We start from the raw sequence: 16,217 nt of genomic DNA, 5'->3' as shown, positions 1-16,217 counted from the left end.
ATCTGCAATAGTGTCAGTAATAAAAAGAAAGAAAAGAACTGAGCAAGGAGTTCGAGGGAGAACGAGACAGCGAGAGTTTGCAGGGCAGACAGTGGAGGAGAGCTGCGCAGAGTGAGAGCTCCAGAGATCTGCAAAGCGTGGCCTTGAGCCTTTAGCCGAGCAGAACTCAGCATGGAAGATGCCACCCCAAGGCAGGGGAAGAACCATCAAAGAATTAGAAGGAGCAATGCTCAGGACTCATGCAGGACCAGGAGTAGTTCCTGTTCTCATTAGTCATTTGAAAACAACATAATTCGTGGGGAAACAGGTAGCGTACTCAAAAGAGTTTTGTTTCAGTAGTGAAACAGAATTAGTTCAAGACTAAATGTTACTCTGATGTCACCCAATAAAGCTTACATGCATACGATAAAAGCATTAAGCTGTCTCCATCTGTATCTTCACTGTACCTACAGGAATGTAAGTTCTCCAGCAACCAAGAAGGTAAAATTCACAATGCGTGACACACAACCTAAAGTCACCAGGTAGACAAAGAAGCAGGAAACTACAATCGGTGATGTGGAGGGGAAAAAAAAAATCAACTGACCCAAGGTTGAGAGACAGATGAAAAAATTAGTGGACAAAAGAAGTGAAGACATAGTAAAGGAAACTAGGAAAATGAAATAGAGAGAAAAGAGACTGTCAGAACTCGTACTAATTTTTAAAAATCCTATCTCTACAGAGAGAAATAAGAAATAGAAGTGCATTTACCATGTACTCTATGTCTGTATCAGTATGTGATTTTCTAACAAGAGCAAAACAATAATAAGCATGATATCTACTGAGTGCTTACAATACGCCAGTGACTGTTCTAAGTTCTTAAATATGTATTAACTCATTTAATCTCCACAGATTAGGCACTAGCATTATTCTTATTTTAACAATAAAGAAATTGAGGGATGAAAAGTTTAAATAACTTGCCTATAGGTAATAGGTGGGTGACAGGGATGGATTTGAACCAAGCAGTCAGGCTTTGGAGTACGTACTCTATCATCACTATTACAAAATTTGTTAAAATCTTTACATGAGGACGTTTTTTATTGCTTTTAGAGAGAGAGGGACAGAGAAACATCGATGCAAGAGAGAAGCATCGACTGGATGCCTCCCATACACGCCCAGATCAGGGATAGCACCCGGACTGGGAATCACACATATCCGGACTGGGAATCAGACATGTCAGGACTGGGAATCAGACATATCCGGACTGGGAATCACACATGTCCGGACTGGGAATCAGACATGTCAGGACTGGGAATCAGACATATCCGGACTGGGAATCACACATGTCCGGACTGGGAATCAGACATGTCAGGACTGGGAATCAGACATGTCCAGATTGGGAATCAGACATGTCCGGACTGGGAATCAGACATGTCAGGACTGGGAATCAGACATATCCGGACTGGGAATCACACATGTCCGGACTGGGAATCAGACATGTCAGGACTGGGAATCACACATGTCCGGACTGGGAATCAGACATGTCAGGACTGGGAATCAGACATATCCGGACTGGGAATCACACAAGTCCAGACTGGGGATTACAAGCGCTGGCGCCCAGACCGGGGACTGAACCCGCAACCTAGGTGTGCGCCCTGGCAGGGAATCAAACCTGCAACCCTTCAGTTAGAGAACAACACTCCGCCACCTGGGCCACACCGGCCGGGGCGCACTCCATTGTTATTACACAGCTTCCCTAGCCTGTTTTCTAATATCACAAATATACAGTATATTAAAACTGTAATTGATAGAGTCATTCATACAACACAATATACCCCACATCCAGTTTGAAAAATTACCTGGTGATTAACATATGTTAAATGTTCAATAGTTTTCTCTAATTCTGCTTTTCCAAAAAGATTCATTTCCTGGAGAGTCTGAAAGAGAATTTCATAAAAGATGTTCATTCACATCAGACAATATAACAAAACTACCAAAGCAAGCAATGCAAGTCTTCACTACTATTCTACTTGTTTTTTGAACAACAGAATGTTTTAGAAAGAAAATCATTAGACATTGTACAAAAACAATGCTTTTGGTAGAGGAAAAAAACCACTCTAGCTCCATGTGTTATTTTAACAGAAGATACAGATTAGTATAAATTTATGTATAAACATTTATACAGATTGATTCAGTAGCACAACCATAAAAGGAAAAAACCAGCAGGTTAAGTAAGCTCAGGAGTATGTCCTCACAGAGGAGGTGCAGGAGAACCAGGCTGTAAAGGAGGAAAAGGTGAGGTCTGAGGGACACAGGAACTGCACACCACAAAACTATGCAAGCCATCCGAGTTTCAAGAACAAGCCGGTCAACAGGGTGAACACGAGAGCTGTTTTCTGGTTATATCGTCCTATCAAACTCTTGTTGATGCTAAGTCTAGGTAGGGCAAGTGATATAAATTGATGTTTCCTGAGAATTTTTCTAGTGGATTCATACTTCCAACCACATTATTCATTAAAAATAAATACAGACATCACTTCCAGCCAAGATGGAGGCATACGTGGAAACACTGTACCTCCTCACACAACCAAGTTTAAAGACAACAAAGTTTTAGTAACAAAAACGCAACCAAAACACAGAAAATGAACTGTATAGAAGTCCAACAACAACAAACCATTCATCAAGACTGGTAAGAGGGGCGGAGTCAGTGGCTGGTGGAGCGGGGTTGCAGCAGGAAAAAAAGCGGCTGCCAGAACAGACTCGGGGGTACAGGCGGCAGTTGGCGGATCTCAGGCATGGGGTGGCAACAGTCAGACCCAGTGAGGGCACAAGGCAGCTAGCTGACCACGGTCACACATTTGCGCGCAGATACACCAGGCAAAGGAGCGAGCAGTGAGACAGACTGCACAACCCAGGGCCCCAGCACTGGGAATTAAAGCCTAAAATCACCAATTGCAAAAACTTTCGGGGTCGAGGTACCGGGAGAAGCTCCCAGGCTCAGAGAGTTTGTTGGAGAGACCCAGAGGGTCCTGGAGGGTGCACAAGCCCACATATCTGGGAACCAGCACCAGAAAAGCCCAATTTGCTTGCAGGAAGCAGCAGAGGGGACTGAAATCCGAGAGAGAGCAGAACAAACGCCATTGCTTCTCTCTGACCCCGCCCCTCACAAACCAGTGACCTAGGTGGCCCCGCCCTGGTGAACACCTAAGGCTCCGCCCCTCATACCTAACAGGTGCGAACAGACCAAAACATTATGGCTCAAGAACAGCTCAAAGCCCCAGAGCCAATAATTCTAAGTAACCAAGAGATAGCCAATGTACGAGATGCACAGTTTAAAACACTGGTGATCAGGATGCTCACAGAACTGCTTGATTTTAGTCACAAATTAGAGGAACAAATGAAGGCTAAACTAATTGAAATGAAGGGAAATGCACAGGAAACCAATAGTAATGGAAAGGAAACTGGTACTCAAATCAAGAGAGTGGACAAGAAGGAAGAAAAAAATGACCAAACAGAAAAGAATGAAGAAACAAGAATTCAAAAAAAATGAGGAGAGGCTTAGGAACCTCCAGGACAGCTTTAAATGTTCCAGCATCCGAATTATATGGGTACCAGAAGGGGAAGAGCAAGTGAAAAACTTATTTAAACAAATAATAAAAGAGAACTTCCCCAATCTAGCAAAGGCAATAGACTTCCAGGAAATCCAGGAAGTTCAGAGAGTCCCAAAGAAGGTGGACCCAAGAAGGAACACACCAAGCCACATCACCATTACATTAGCCAAGATTAAAATGAAGGAGAGAATCCTAGAAGCAGCAAGAGATAAGGGGACAGTCACCTACAAAGGACTTCCCATCAGGCTGTCAGCTGATTTCTCAAAAGAGACCTTACAGGTAAGAAGGGGCTGGAAAGAAGTATTCCAAGTCATGAAATCCAAAGACCTACATCCAAGATTGCTCTATCCAGCAAAGCTTTCATTTAGAATGGAAGGACAGGATAAGGTGCTTCTCAGATAAGGTCAAATTCAAGGAGTTCATCATCACCAAGCCCTTATTATATGAAATGTTAAAGGGATTTATCTAAGAAAAAGAAGATTAAAAAATATGAACAGAGAAAGGACCGCAAACTCACAGTTATTAACAACCACACCGAAAACAAAAGCAAACTAAGAGGACAGCTAGATCAGGAGCAGAACCATAGAAATGGAGATCACATGGAGGGTTAGCAACAGGGGAGTGGGAGGAGGAGAAGGGGGAGAAGGTACAGAAAATAAGTAGCATAGATGGTAGGTAGAAAATAGACAGGGGGGAGGGCAAGAATAGTAGGGGAAATATAGAATCTAATTTGTGACGTGGACATAAACTAAAGGGCCCCCCCTTTAGTTTATGGTGTGGGAGGGGGTGTGCAGGGTGGAGGGGAATGAAGGGGGGAATGGGACAACTGTAATGGCATAATCAATAAAATATATTTTAAAAATGAAAATAAAAATAAAGAAATAAAATATTTTAAAAAATAAATAAAAACAGACATCAGATTGGACTATACATTTGGTTGAAAGAGTCACTGTGCTGCATGCATTTTTTAGTTTATTAAGTCATTCAACCAGAATTAAGTACATACTACATACCAAGTACCCAGCAAGGTGTTAGAAATACAGTAGTGAGTAAAACGTACTTTCTGATGTTACAGATACTATAGTGTAGTAGAAAAGATAAAACTTAAAAAAATATTAGAATAAAACATGCATATTCTGCTAAAAAAATGAACTTTATGGAAATATATTGAAAGGAAATCTAGAGTCTAGCATTCATTTCCTGTGTGAGTAAGTATTTAACCTGGCTATAAAGGATGAACAGAAATCAGCCAGGCAAGGGAACTGAAAAGTTTAAAGGAGTGCTCCCAATAGCTATGAAAGTTAGGGCAAGAGAAAGCCCACTAAACCTGTAGTGGAGAAAACAAGGGGTGGGAAAGAGGGGGAAATGAGCTTAGGGAAAAGAGGCTGCATCTCAAAGTAGGCAAAGACAATCACTGAAACCCCTGAAAACAGTTAATGGATTTTAAGTGGGAAGTAATGTGATTGGATTTATATTTTTGAAAGATGACTCGGACTTCAGTTTGAAATAGATGTTTGAGGGAGCTAATACCCTGATACAGATGAGAGAAAATAATGCCCAGAACAGGATGACAGCAGGGGAATCAAAAGAACTAGACAGGTTCAAGAGAAACTCAGGTGACCTCAGGAGCCAGAGTCCTTGTGACTTCATAGGTAGGGTGATCTTGGGCAAATACTTAAACTCACCGTGACTCAGAGGTCACATCTCTAAACACTACCTATCTGAAAAGGCAGCTGTCAAGATTGACTCGAAAAAGTCTGTGTAAAAAGCACGTAGCACAGAGCCTCCTACACAGAAAGGGCTTAATAAATGTTAAATATTACTTAGAGGTAGTGCCGACAAGACTTGGTGACTGAGAGACATGAGCTTTCAGGGAGGGAGGAGCTGCTGTAGTCCTGGGTTTGACGCCCGGGTTGATGGTGGCATAACAGGACACCATTAGAGGAGGCTTAAGGGTTGAGATGATTATCTCAGTTTTTAAGTAAAAGACCCGTAATAAACTCATAAATCCTCGCTCTTACTATCCAGAGAGATTCTGGCAATATGAGTGTCACTTTTCCCGAGTTTTCAATACTATTGCAGTTTTCAAACCCTGTTTTTACGTTCCTTGGTCACTTCAACATACAGAAAACAATAAATCAGCAGCTTGTACTTAAATCTGTCATAGCACACACAAGTTTCCCATTTGGTAATTTAAACACTGTTGTTTTTTTTTTAATAACAGATTACTTTTGGGAAGGTAGTATTTTAAAAGATCCCAATTGAAACTATTCTTTTGGAGTAAGACTTTAACTGAAACTTACGACATAAAGACTATCCTGATAATGCTTAAATGTTCCTATTCTTAATTTTGGCCACTAATTTCTAAACATTAATTCCATAACATTTTTGGATAGAAACTATAAACCCCATACTAGTAACAAGAATAGTTAATATTGAGTTCTTACTTTATACTGAGTACTTGCTTTATATATATTAACATATGTATTTGCTTGGAGTTATAAAAGGCTGCTCCAGGTATGGCATCAAAAGCATACAGGACAAAAGAAAAAATAGATTAATTGGACTTCCTTACAATTAAAAAATTTTGTGCTTTAACAGACACCATTAAGAAAATGAAAAGATAACACACAGAATGAGGGAAAGTATTTGCAAATCATATCTGATAAAGAAAATTTTATTGAGGACATATATTCTTACAACTCAATAATAATGAGACAAATAACCCAAATTAAAAATGGGTGGAGGATGATCTACATTGACATTTCTCCAAAAAACAAAAAAGGATAAACAAGTGGCCAAATAAGCACATGAAAAGATGATCGACATCATTAGCCATCATGAAAATGCAAAACAAAACCACAATGGTTTTGTTTTGTAGTCATACCTACCAGCATGACTACAATAAAAAAGAGACAATAACAAGTGTTGCTGAGGATGTAGATGAACTGCTGGTGGGAATATAAGTGGTGCAGCTGCTATGGAAAATGGCCTGGCAATTGCTCACAGGGTTAAATACTGCCTTCAGACGAACCCAGGTGCACACCCAAGATAAAACATACATCCCCACAAAAAGTTGTACATGAATATTCATAGCAGCATTATTATTTATAGCCAAAAAGTAGAAACCATGCAAATGATAAATAATGGAATGTCAAAAAAACTGTACTTGAAAAATAACTAAAATAAAAATTAAAAAAAAATAATGGAATGTTATTCCATAATAAAAAATAATAAAATATTAATATATACTACATGAATGGATTGCTGGAAACCATTATGCTAAATGAGAGAAGCCAGACATAAAAACTGCATACTGAATGATTCAATTCATATGAAATGTCCAGAGTACGTAAATCTATAGCGACAGAAAGCAGACTAGTGGTTGCCTCAGACTGAGGAGGCTGGGGAAATGAAGAGCAGGTGACAATGAGTACAGGGTTTCTTCTGAATTAATGGAAATGCTCTAAAATTGATTGAGGTGCGGTTGAACAAATCTATAAATATGCAAAACACCACCAGAAATGGGTAAATTATAAGGTATAGGGATAGCTTAATAAAACTTTTACAAAAAGAAGATAATGTCCCTCCACATAAGGAACTGCCTACTGAAATCAGAGATTAATTATTTTCTATAAAGAAGAAGATAATAAATATTTCCGACCTTATGAGCTATCATTTCTATAGCAATTACTAAACTCTGCCACTGCAGCAAAAGAGCAGCCACACAGAACATGTAAATGAAGGAGCATTGTATCCTAATAACATTTACCAACAATGAAATCTGAATTTCAAAAATTTCATGTGTCATGAAATATTCTTCCTTTCACAGGTTTTCAGTGACTTAAAAATGTAAACATCATTCCCAGGACACAGGCCGGATGGAAACACTGGGGTCTGGGCGTGGCTCCTGTGCCACTGCTCGCCAACCCCTGGTCTACCAACAACTGTGCATTCTGAAAGGTAATGTCACAGAACAACATACAGAAAGACCTCCCTTTTTCTCAATACATTGCCTTTCAAAAATCAGTCTTATTACTTACTTACTTTTAGCTTGTCTTTTAAAGCTTCCTTTTCTGCCATAACCCTTCTTAAATCAGATACTGCAGCTTCTTTTTCCTTTTCCATGAGACTAACGATATTATGGGAGACTGTGCTTTGGGAGGATTCTTGTCGTAGTAAAGATAATTCTTCCTGAGCCTTAAAGAATTAAAAGATATAAATAACACTTTGGATATGCCCACAGTTAAAAAAAACAAAAACAAAAAACTAAGCACATGCTACCTTTGCTCTCTTTCCAAAGCCCCCCAAAATGAGTAAAAGGATGAAAATAATAATAATAATAATAATAATAATAATAATAATAATAAAAGAAAATTGAGGGATGTGCCAGCCACTGAATTGTGGAAACCAGAGAGCAAACGGAAAACTAGTAATTAAGCAGACCCAAAAAAGCTGAACTCTAAGGCAACACTAAGGAAAGCCCAGAAATGGATTAATTTGGCTTGCAGCATCCCCAAAGTGAAAACACCTTTTCAAATTGACCTTTTAACTTGCATGTCCTTCTTCCCCTCTTGAAGTAGCAGGAGGATTTCTTGGGAGACAGATAGGGGAACAAATTTAGGTGACAGCTACGGTGCCTTGTTTACCCTCCCCGTGGCCTTAGAGCTGAGGCTCTGTAACTCGGCCAGCTGCTAGGATTCCCTCTCCCCGGGGGATTCCTCGCTAGAGCTTGAGTCCTTAATATCCACCAGACCCCCAGAGTGGCTGCCACTCACTGTTCAATAGACAGACATATTCCAACACATCTGAATTCCATGGATTAATTTGGTTGGCTCAGAGGTAGCCTAAGACCTGGTCCAGACTGTTTTAGAAGTAGATTATCTCTAACTGACCTGACAAATAGAAAAGAAGAAGAAAAAATAATAGAAATAGAAATCTCTGCTTTGGGAACAGAATCATAAGTAGAAACTACTACTTATAATTCTAATTCTGAAGGAATACCATGAGATCCCTGTATTACAATAATTTCAAAGCTATATTCTGGTTCCATTATAGTTAACTAGTTCTGTATAACGTTGGCTTAATTATAACCAATTTCTTACTTCATTATATAAAACACTCAGTTTATCTCTTTCTGCTGTCAATAATTTAACATTGGACTGTATATCCTCCATATGTTTTTCAAATCTTTCCAGCATATGCTGAAGTTCATCTCTTTCTCTCGCAATCAGATGAATTTCAGAATTGCAATCACCCTGAAACATAATTAAAAAACAGAAGTTACCATTTGTTATAACCATGGCCATAAGGTTATCACAGAGATGCTGGTGATGAGACTGACTGAAAGATGCTGACAAAAAAACCCAAAAGTTCCTTCAGTGTAACTGTGGAACACAATTCTTAACCTATAATGAGAAGAGATGAGAGGGCTGACAGTAGTGGGGCAAATTTCCTGACCTTCAAATTCCCAGGAAGAGACCCAGCCACCAACGACACTATTTGATCAGATCCCATCTGATGCTTCAACCATCATTCCCCTGGAGTTAACTAAGTGTTATCCCCAGGCCAGAAGCATCAGTAGAATCTAGGAACTGTTAGACATCCAAGTTTCAGGACCCAACCCAGACCTACTCAATCAGAAACTTTGGAGACAAGGCCCAGTCTCCAGGTGAGGCCTCTAGGTGATTCTGGTGTGTGCTAATTGTGGAGAAACACTAATTCACAACCATCTCCAGGGCCGAGACTAGGAGGCACTGTGTGCCCGCTCACCAGTGCAAGTAACTGTAACAGCCCAGCACATTCCTCAGTGTTTTTTGTGACAATCTAGGATCAATGGCCTAGACCCGCGCCACCCCCCCGCTGTCCCAGCTTTAAACCAATGTGAGGTCTACTTTTGCAACTGGGTAAATATAAATATTTCTACAAGGCAGTGTATGTACATTGAACAACTACATCCAGCATTTCTAAAAGAAGATTGTACTGATCATTCCAGTACAATTCAACAGATCCACTATCTTCACAGGCATTGTGGAAAATAAAGATGATAAATGCAAACTTGGGATCTATGGTATCTCACTGTTAAAGTACTAAGTTCAGAAGACCTAGGTAGGGATAATCAGATAATCTGATACACACTGGCCATCATCCTGATCTATGTTATTCAGTGTCTCCTGTGCACATACCACGTCCAATGTGGAGTTGGTAATGGCAGGTATCTGTGGGGTACCCCTCACCTGCCACTTGGAAATGAACTATCCTCTTGGTTAAATAAGCAAAATCAAGGCATAATAGATGAGGTTACTCATCTGAACACCTTAAATGACAAAATGCCTTACAGGACAAAAGCAGATTAAAATTTGAGGAATTAATCAAGGCATGAATAACTGTAAAAGAAATCTATAATCTGAATAAAAATATCTGACAGAGAGGAGGTGGTCTACATGAATTTCAGAAAAGGAGAGCTCAATGAAAAAGGATTTGATAGTCTATTTTCTCTATTGTCTAGGTCTCAGCTTAAGTGCCACTTTCTATACAGAGTCCTTCCAGATTCTCCCATCTAACTTAGACCTCCCCTCTATACACTCTTATAGCCTTTCTGAATCTTTCCTGCATTCTTTCTTCATTAACATTTATATCAATGATTACAAAGTAATTCACATGAGTACGTGCTTAATGTATGTCTTAACCACTAAAATTAAAGCTCTATGGGGGGCACAGTAGGTATTCACCACGTCTTCAGTGCCTAGCATGGCAGCTGGTAAAACGTGAGTTCCCCTGGCATTTACTGACTGGCCTTCTGAAGCAGGAAGTCTAGCTCTTTTCTAAATGTATCTTGTATGTGGATATTTATACATATGTTAATATATAATTATCAGTAACCTCCTTTTATCACGCTATTGTTTTCAATACACGCATGCACATACGCAATGCTCAAGGTGATGAGGCTAAGAAATATGTCTTCTTTACCTTGTATTTCTAGTGCCTGGGTATATGTTTCATGAACTGAATCTGACTTTTGACCTAGACTTGATTTGCTTTGAACCAGAAAATAATAAAGAAATGAAATATTTACTAGGAACTAGATTTTACACTAGACCCTTACACTAATCATCTCGTATAATCTTCACAAGAGGTTTTATTTAGTCACTTTCCTCATTTTGCAAATGAGGAAACCAAAGTTCCATGAAGTTAAATAACTTGTCCAAGTTCATAAAGCCAGTTTGTGTAGTCAGTACTTTCAACAGGCTTCCAACTGCAATGCCCTTTCCACTACACTATACTCAACCTCCTCACACAACCAAGTTTAAGGACAACAAAGATTTAGAAACAAAAACACAACCAAAACAGACAGAAAATTGAACTATACTGAAGTCTGACAACACGAACCATTCATCCAGACCTGTAAGACAGGGGGAGGGCAAGAATAGTATGGGAAATGTAGAAGGTAAAGAACCTGTGACACATGGACATGAACTAAAAGGGGAATTGGGGGGGAGGGAGTGTGCAGGGTGGAGGGGAAATGGGACAGCTGTAATGGCATAATCAATAAAATATATTTAAAAATTTGAGAGTTTTTAAAAGCAAGTATGAACAAAGTTACATGTGCTACAGTAACAAACCAGAGAAATTTGTTCAAAAAGATACTCTCTTACCAATTACACTGATACAGAGATATTACCTTTTCTAGCATTTTAGATGTTGGAATTTTTTCACGTGCAGAACAATTTGTAGAGCAAGATCTTCGCTGTATTATATGCTGGAGTCTTTCCAGCTCTTTCTTATAAAAATCTCGTTCTTCTTCTATACTTTTCAGAAATGCATCTAAACGGGAAGGTGACTTGTCTCGACGTTTTATCCCATGCTCTAGCCTCATCCTCTCAACCTCCAAAGTGAGTTCTCGTTCTGAAAATGAAAATTAATTCAATCTTAAAACTGTTGCATTTAAATTATATAATTAGCCAAATAAATTATATTAATTACCATAGAATGCAAGCCACTAAAAATCGTTAACTGCTTTGTACATCGCCTATAACTGCTAAATATTGAAGAAGCAAATACTGAGAGAAAAGGACAAAAACAGTCTTTAGAGAGACACCAGTTTGTTTCTTTGATTCTCTCACTAGAACAAAGGTCTTGTGTATCTTGTTTACCTTCACATCCCAGTACCCAAAACAGCTTGGCACACAGCAGGCTCATGAACATTTGTCTAATGAATGAATGAATGCTTACATGTTTCTTTAAAAAATCTCATTTAGGACTGGCAGAAAAGTAGCTTACTTCATTTGTGTGTGTGTATACTTTCAAGTGACAGAACTGCATTTCCTTATAAATATTCTGTTCTTTAATTTTTCACTTTTAGAAGAGTCTTCCCCTTAGTCTTATATAATTCTACTGTCATTCTGCCTCAAAGAATATACTTCTATTTGAAAATACTGAAGCAGGGTTTCCTTTACTAATCATAATAAATAGGATTCTGCCAGGCCCTTGAGGGAGAAAGGTTTTCTACAGCACCTACAGTGCCCCGTACGGTTTCTGTTGTACATAAGCACTGAATGAACGCGAGACCATCCACTAAGGAAAATAGTACACCAAGAGGAAATCACAATCACTTTGTAAGTTGTCAACATTTTACATTTTACCTGTAACTCCAAAACTTTCAATTTTTTTGCTAAGTCTTTGCTTTTCTTGTTCAAGCTGATGAACAACAGTTTCCAGGTCTGACTTTATAAGGAGTTCATCACTCAGTCTCTCTTTCTCTTTACGGCATAAGTTTAATTCCTGCAGATTTTGATATTATAATTAAGATTTCAAACAATTTCATAAAATATCGTAGCATTTAAAAGAGATAATTTTAAAAGCATGTTTATTTAAGAGTAGCACAAATATACACACTCACACACAAACACTTTCAGTCAAATGTATGGTTTCAACCAAATTAATTATCAGTTGTGACTAAAAGCAACGTAAATCCCAAATATCAATGGTGTTCTCTTCTGAGTAGCAGAATTATTAGGTTTTTATTTTTTTACTTTGTTTAGCAAATTGTTCTATATTTAAAAAATTGGATTGAGCACGGGCCTGTGAACCAAAAGATCGCGGTTTGATTCCCTGTCAGGGCACATGCCTGGGTTGCAGGCCAGTTCCCAGCAGGGGACGCACCAGAAACAACCATACATTGACGTTTCTCTCCTTCTCTCCTTCCCTTCCCTTCTAAAGATAAATAAATAAAATTTTTAAAATATGTACTCGTACAATAAAAAAATTAAAGCCTTTTTATTTTTAAAGGAGGGCAGAAGACATAGTGTTCTAAGAGTACCACAGGCATCTGTAACTACATTATTCTCTCAACCTCATAAGCACAGTGGGGACTGGTCCAGTAACTAGACACTAACGATGCACTGGCGAGAAGAAATCTATGGAGGTAAAGCACTCTGCACAGTGTCCAGCACATGGCAGGTGCTTAATTAATGTTAATTATACAAATTAATATTTACCTTAAAATACATAAAATACAGCACTATTAGAAAAGACAGAAAAGGTCAGAAAGTAAGCACAGCAACATCTCACTGTCTGCCAACACTGGTAAAACGTGGTCCTAGTTCTGACACCAGCACTTCCGATCGAATTGAACTGCGTGTAGTATGCAGAACAGCAGCAGCAAACAGCAAAAATCCCTACTCTTGTGGAGTTTATGCAATTTTACGATGTAAAAACATCATCAAACATATAGATGTTTATCTACTTTCTGTTTACTGACCTCATGGGAGAAATTTAGAGTATCTAAGAGACTAAAGAGTGGACATTTAGCAGGTTTAGCTAATTCCATTATTCAATACTGAACTGAACTGAATATCTACAGTTGAATAAAAAGAAAGCCATTGTGATGTTGCCCATAGTGAGCATATAAAAATCAACAAGCATCTGAGCACGTACTATGTGCCAGCAGATCACAATGGCTTCATTTCCAAGTTTGTCCTATGCCAGGAGAACACTGCACACTAGAATGTATACAGGGCATACATAATAAGAAAACCTGGAAATTAGTATTAGTCTTTGTTTCCAATCTTAGCAGAAACTCATCCAATTTAACAAGCTATTTAAAAAATCCTCAATAATCTTTTGCGTGACCACCCAGGAATTTCTACCTGTAAGCAAGATATTCTGCCAATTTTAGACTCTATGAGACAATATTGTATGTCTAGGCTTATGTTGGAATGATCACTAGCATTCTGACTTGAAGAACAAATAATATGACTAGGAAAATGGTTTGCACTACCAAACAAAGCTATTAAAAGAGAAATGAGTATTTTAATAAAAGTCAAGAAGTCATCAAGTAATTATTAATTTCTAGTTTTAATATTTATAAACTGACAAGTCATGAAATAGTTAAAAGAATATAAAATTCTTAACAGGTTTTCCAAATTTGAATTTTAACTTGCCAAGTACTATATATGAGATTGAGGCATTATAAAAATATAAAGCAAACTAAATACATCCATACAATGGAATATTATTCAGTCATAAAAAGGAAGCACTGGATACATGCTATAAGCATGAACTCTGAAAATGTGTCAAATTAAAGAAGCCAGACACAAAAAGCCACATATTTGCATGGTTCTGTTACATAAGTGTCCAGGGTAGGCGACCTACAGAAACAGAAAGTAAATGATCAGCTGTCAGGGGCCGAACAGAGGAGGATGGGGAGTGCCTACCAGTGGCTTCTTTCTGGAGAGATGGAGATGCCTTGCCATGTGACAGCAGTGGTGGCTTCACTGCTTAGTGACTATACCAAAACCACTAAATTATACACTTAAAAGAGTGAATATTATAGGGAGTAAATTGTATCTACGTAAAAATATGTATGTAAAATAAAGCATAAAAATTTTCTTACCAGAAGTTCTGGTGATTCAATATGACACGTACTTACCAGTTGAAGTTTTGCCATTGTTTCTTCAAGATTCCGCATCTCAGAAAGATTTCTTTTAATCTCTTTCTAGGAATAAAAAGCCTATTAGATAAATACCTAAAAATCAGCAATTCTACTGCTAGGATTATATCCCAAGAATCCTAAAACATCAATTTCAAAGAACCTATGCACCACAATGTTCATAGCAGCACAATTTACAATAGCCAAGAGCTGGAAGCAACCTAGGTACCCGTCAGTAAATGAATGGATCAAAAAATTGTGGTACATATACACAATGGAATTCTATGCAGCAGAGAGAAAGAAGGAGCTACTACCCTTTGCAACAACATGGATGGAACTGGAAAGCATTATGCTGAGTGAAATAGGCCAGGTATTGAAGGACAAATACCATATGATCTCACCTTTAACAGGAAGCTAAATAACAAAATAAACAAGCAAATAGAATAAAAACAAAGACACTAAAATAGAGAACAAGTGGGCAGTGACCAGAGGGGAGAGGGAAGGGAATTTAAGGGGAAAAACGGGGAGGGATTTTGAAGAACAAGTGTGAAAGACACAGGGATGAGGACTGGGGGGGGGGGAATGGGAGGGAGGTGGGGAGAGGGGGCGGAGGGGGGGCTGGGATGGGAGAAATTGACAAAAGAAAACTGTACTTGAAAAATAACTAAATAATTTTTTTTAAATGTGGAAAAAAAAAGAATACTTAGCACTAAGTCACACTGCAAATAAGACCATTTTTTAAGTAATTCATGCTCCCTCTCACCAGTGATGTGAGGCTTTAGACGTATGCCTACATTTCAATGAAGAGGAGGCAAAGTTGAGGCTTCTCTTTGGTTTCTTGGTATCCTGAATGTTTAAAGGGAGCCATTTGTGTGAATTGGAAACTCTTTTTTGCCTATGTACCTGTAGGACTGTCCTGGAACCCAGATTTCAGAATTCATCTTATAGCACTGTTTCCTCATCTTCCTGTCCCATTGCTTTCCCCGCACTGATGACGACCAGCCTGGATCCTCTGTACTACAACTGCCTTCTCTAATTTCTTTCAGCAATATTGTATAGTTTTCAGTGCACACTTCCTTGGTGAAGTTTATTCCTAAGTGTTTTATTCTTTTTGATGCTATTGTAAATGGGATTATTCATTTATTTTTTGGATTTTAATTATTAGCTCATCAAAACACACCTGATTTTTGTGTGTTGCTTTTGTATCCTGCAACTTTGCTGGATTTATCCATTCTGTTGTGTGTGTGTGTGTGTGTGTGTGTGCGCGCGTGTAATCCTTACAGAGTTTTCTGCGTATACAGCCATGTCATTTAGAAACGTAATTTTGCTTCTTTCTTTCCAATGTGACTATTTTATCTCCTTTTCTTGCCTAAGTGCTCTGGCTAGGACTTCCAGTACTCTGTTGAACAGAAGTGGTGAGAATGAACATCCTTGTCTTATTCATGATCTTGGAGGAAAAGCTTTTGGTCTCTTCACCACTGGGTATGATGTTAGTTGTGGGCTCTACACACATGGCCTTTATTATGGTGAGTGAGTTTCCAATCTATTTAACTAGTTAGTGGAGGTGACACTATAAACTTAATTCAGTGATATACAATAATGAGGATAAATTATGGTTTTGGGGGGTGTTTTTTTTTTTTTTTTTTTTTTTTTTTTTTTTTTTTTTTTTTTTGTCCTTATATGCGCAAACTTCTGAAGTT

The 16,217-nt window shown here is 38.4% G+C and overlaps 1 protein-coding gene across 3 annotated transcripts in view; it reads right to left on the bottom strand.

Moving 5' to 3' along the window:
• Nucleotides 1–16,217, bottom strand: part of CEP135 (centrosomal protein 135) — a 59,745-nt gene that overhangs the window by 27,370 nt on the left and 16,158 nt on the right. For all 3 annotated transcript variants that reach the window (XM_053654993.1, XM_037162276.2, XM_053654994.1), the window contains 6 exons: nt 14,518–14,583; nt 12,230–12,368; nt 11,269–11,492; nt 8,693–8,845; nt 7,635–7,787; nt 1,836–1,913 (listed from right to left, as the gene is read on the bottom strand). In XM_053654993.1, the coding sequence (XP_053510968.1) occupies nt 1,836–1,913; nt 7,635–7,787; nt 8,693–8,845; nt 11,269–11,492; nt 12,230–12,368; nt 14,518–14,583 (813 nt within the window). The remainder of the gene's footprint in view (nt 1–1,835; nt 1,914–7,634; nt 7,788–8,692; nt 8,846–11,268; nt 11,493–12,229; nt 12,369–14,517; nt 14,584–16,217) is intronic.

This window comes from Artibeus jamaicensis, unplaced genomic scaffold (genome assembly GCF_021234435.1).
Source record: "Artibeus jamaicensis isolate MK-2021 breed Jamaican fruit bat unplaced genomic scaffold, CSHL_Jam_final contig_889, whole genome shotgun sequence".
Taxonomy (NCBI): Eukaryota; Metazoa; Chordata; class Mammalia; order Chiroptera; family Phyllostomidae; genus Artibeus; species Artibeus jamaicensis.
This window is presented reverse-complemented; position numbering and strand designations above follow the sequence as displayed.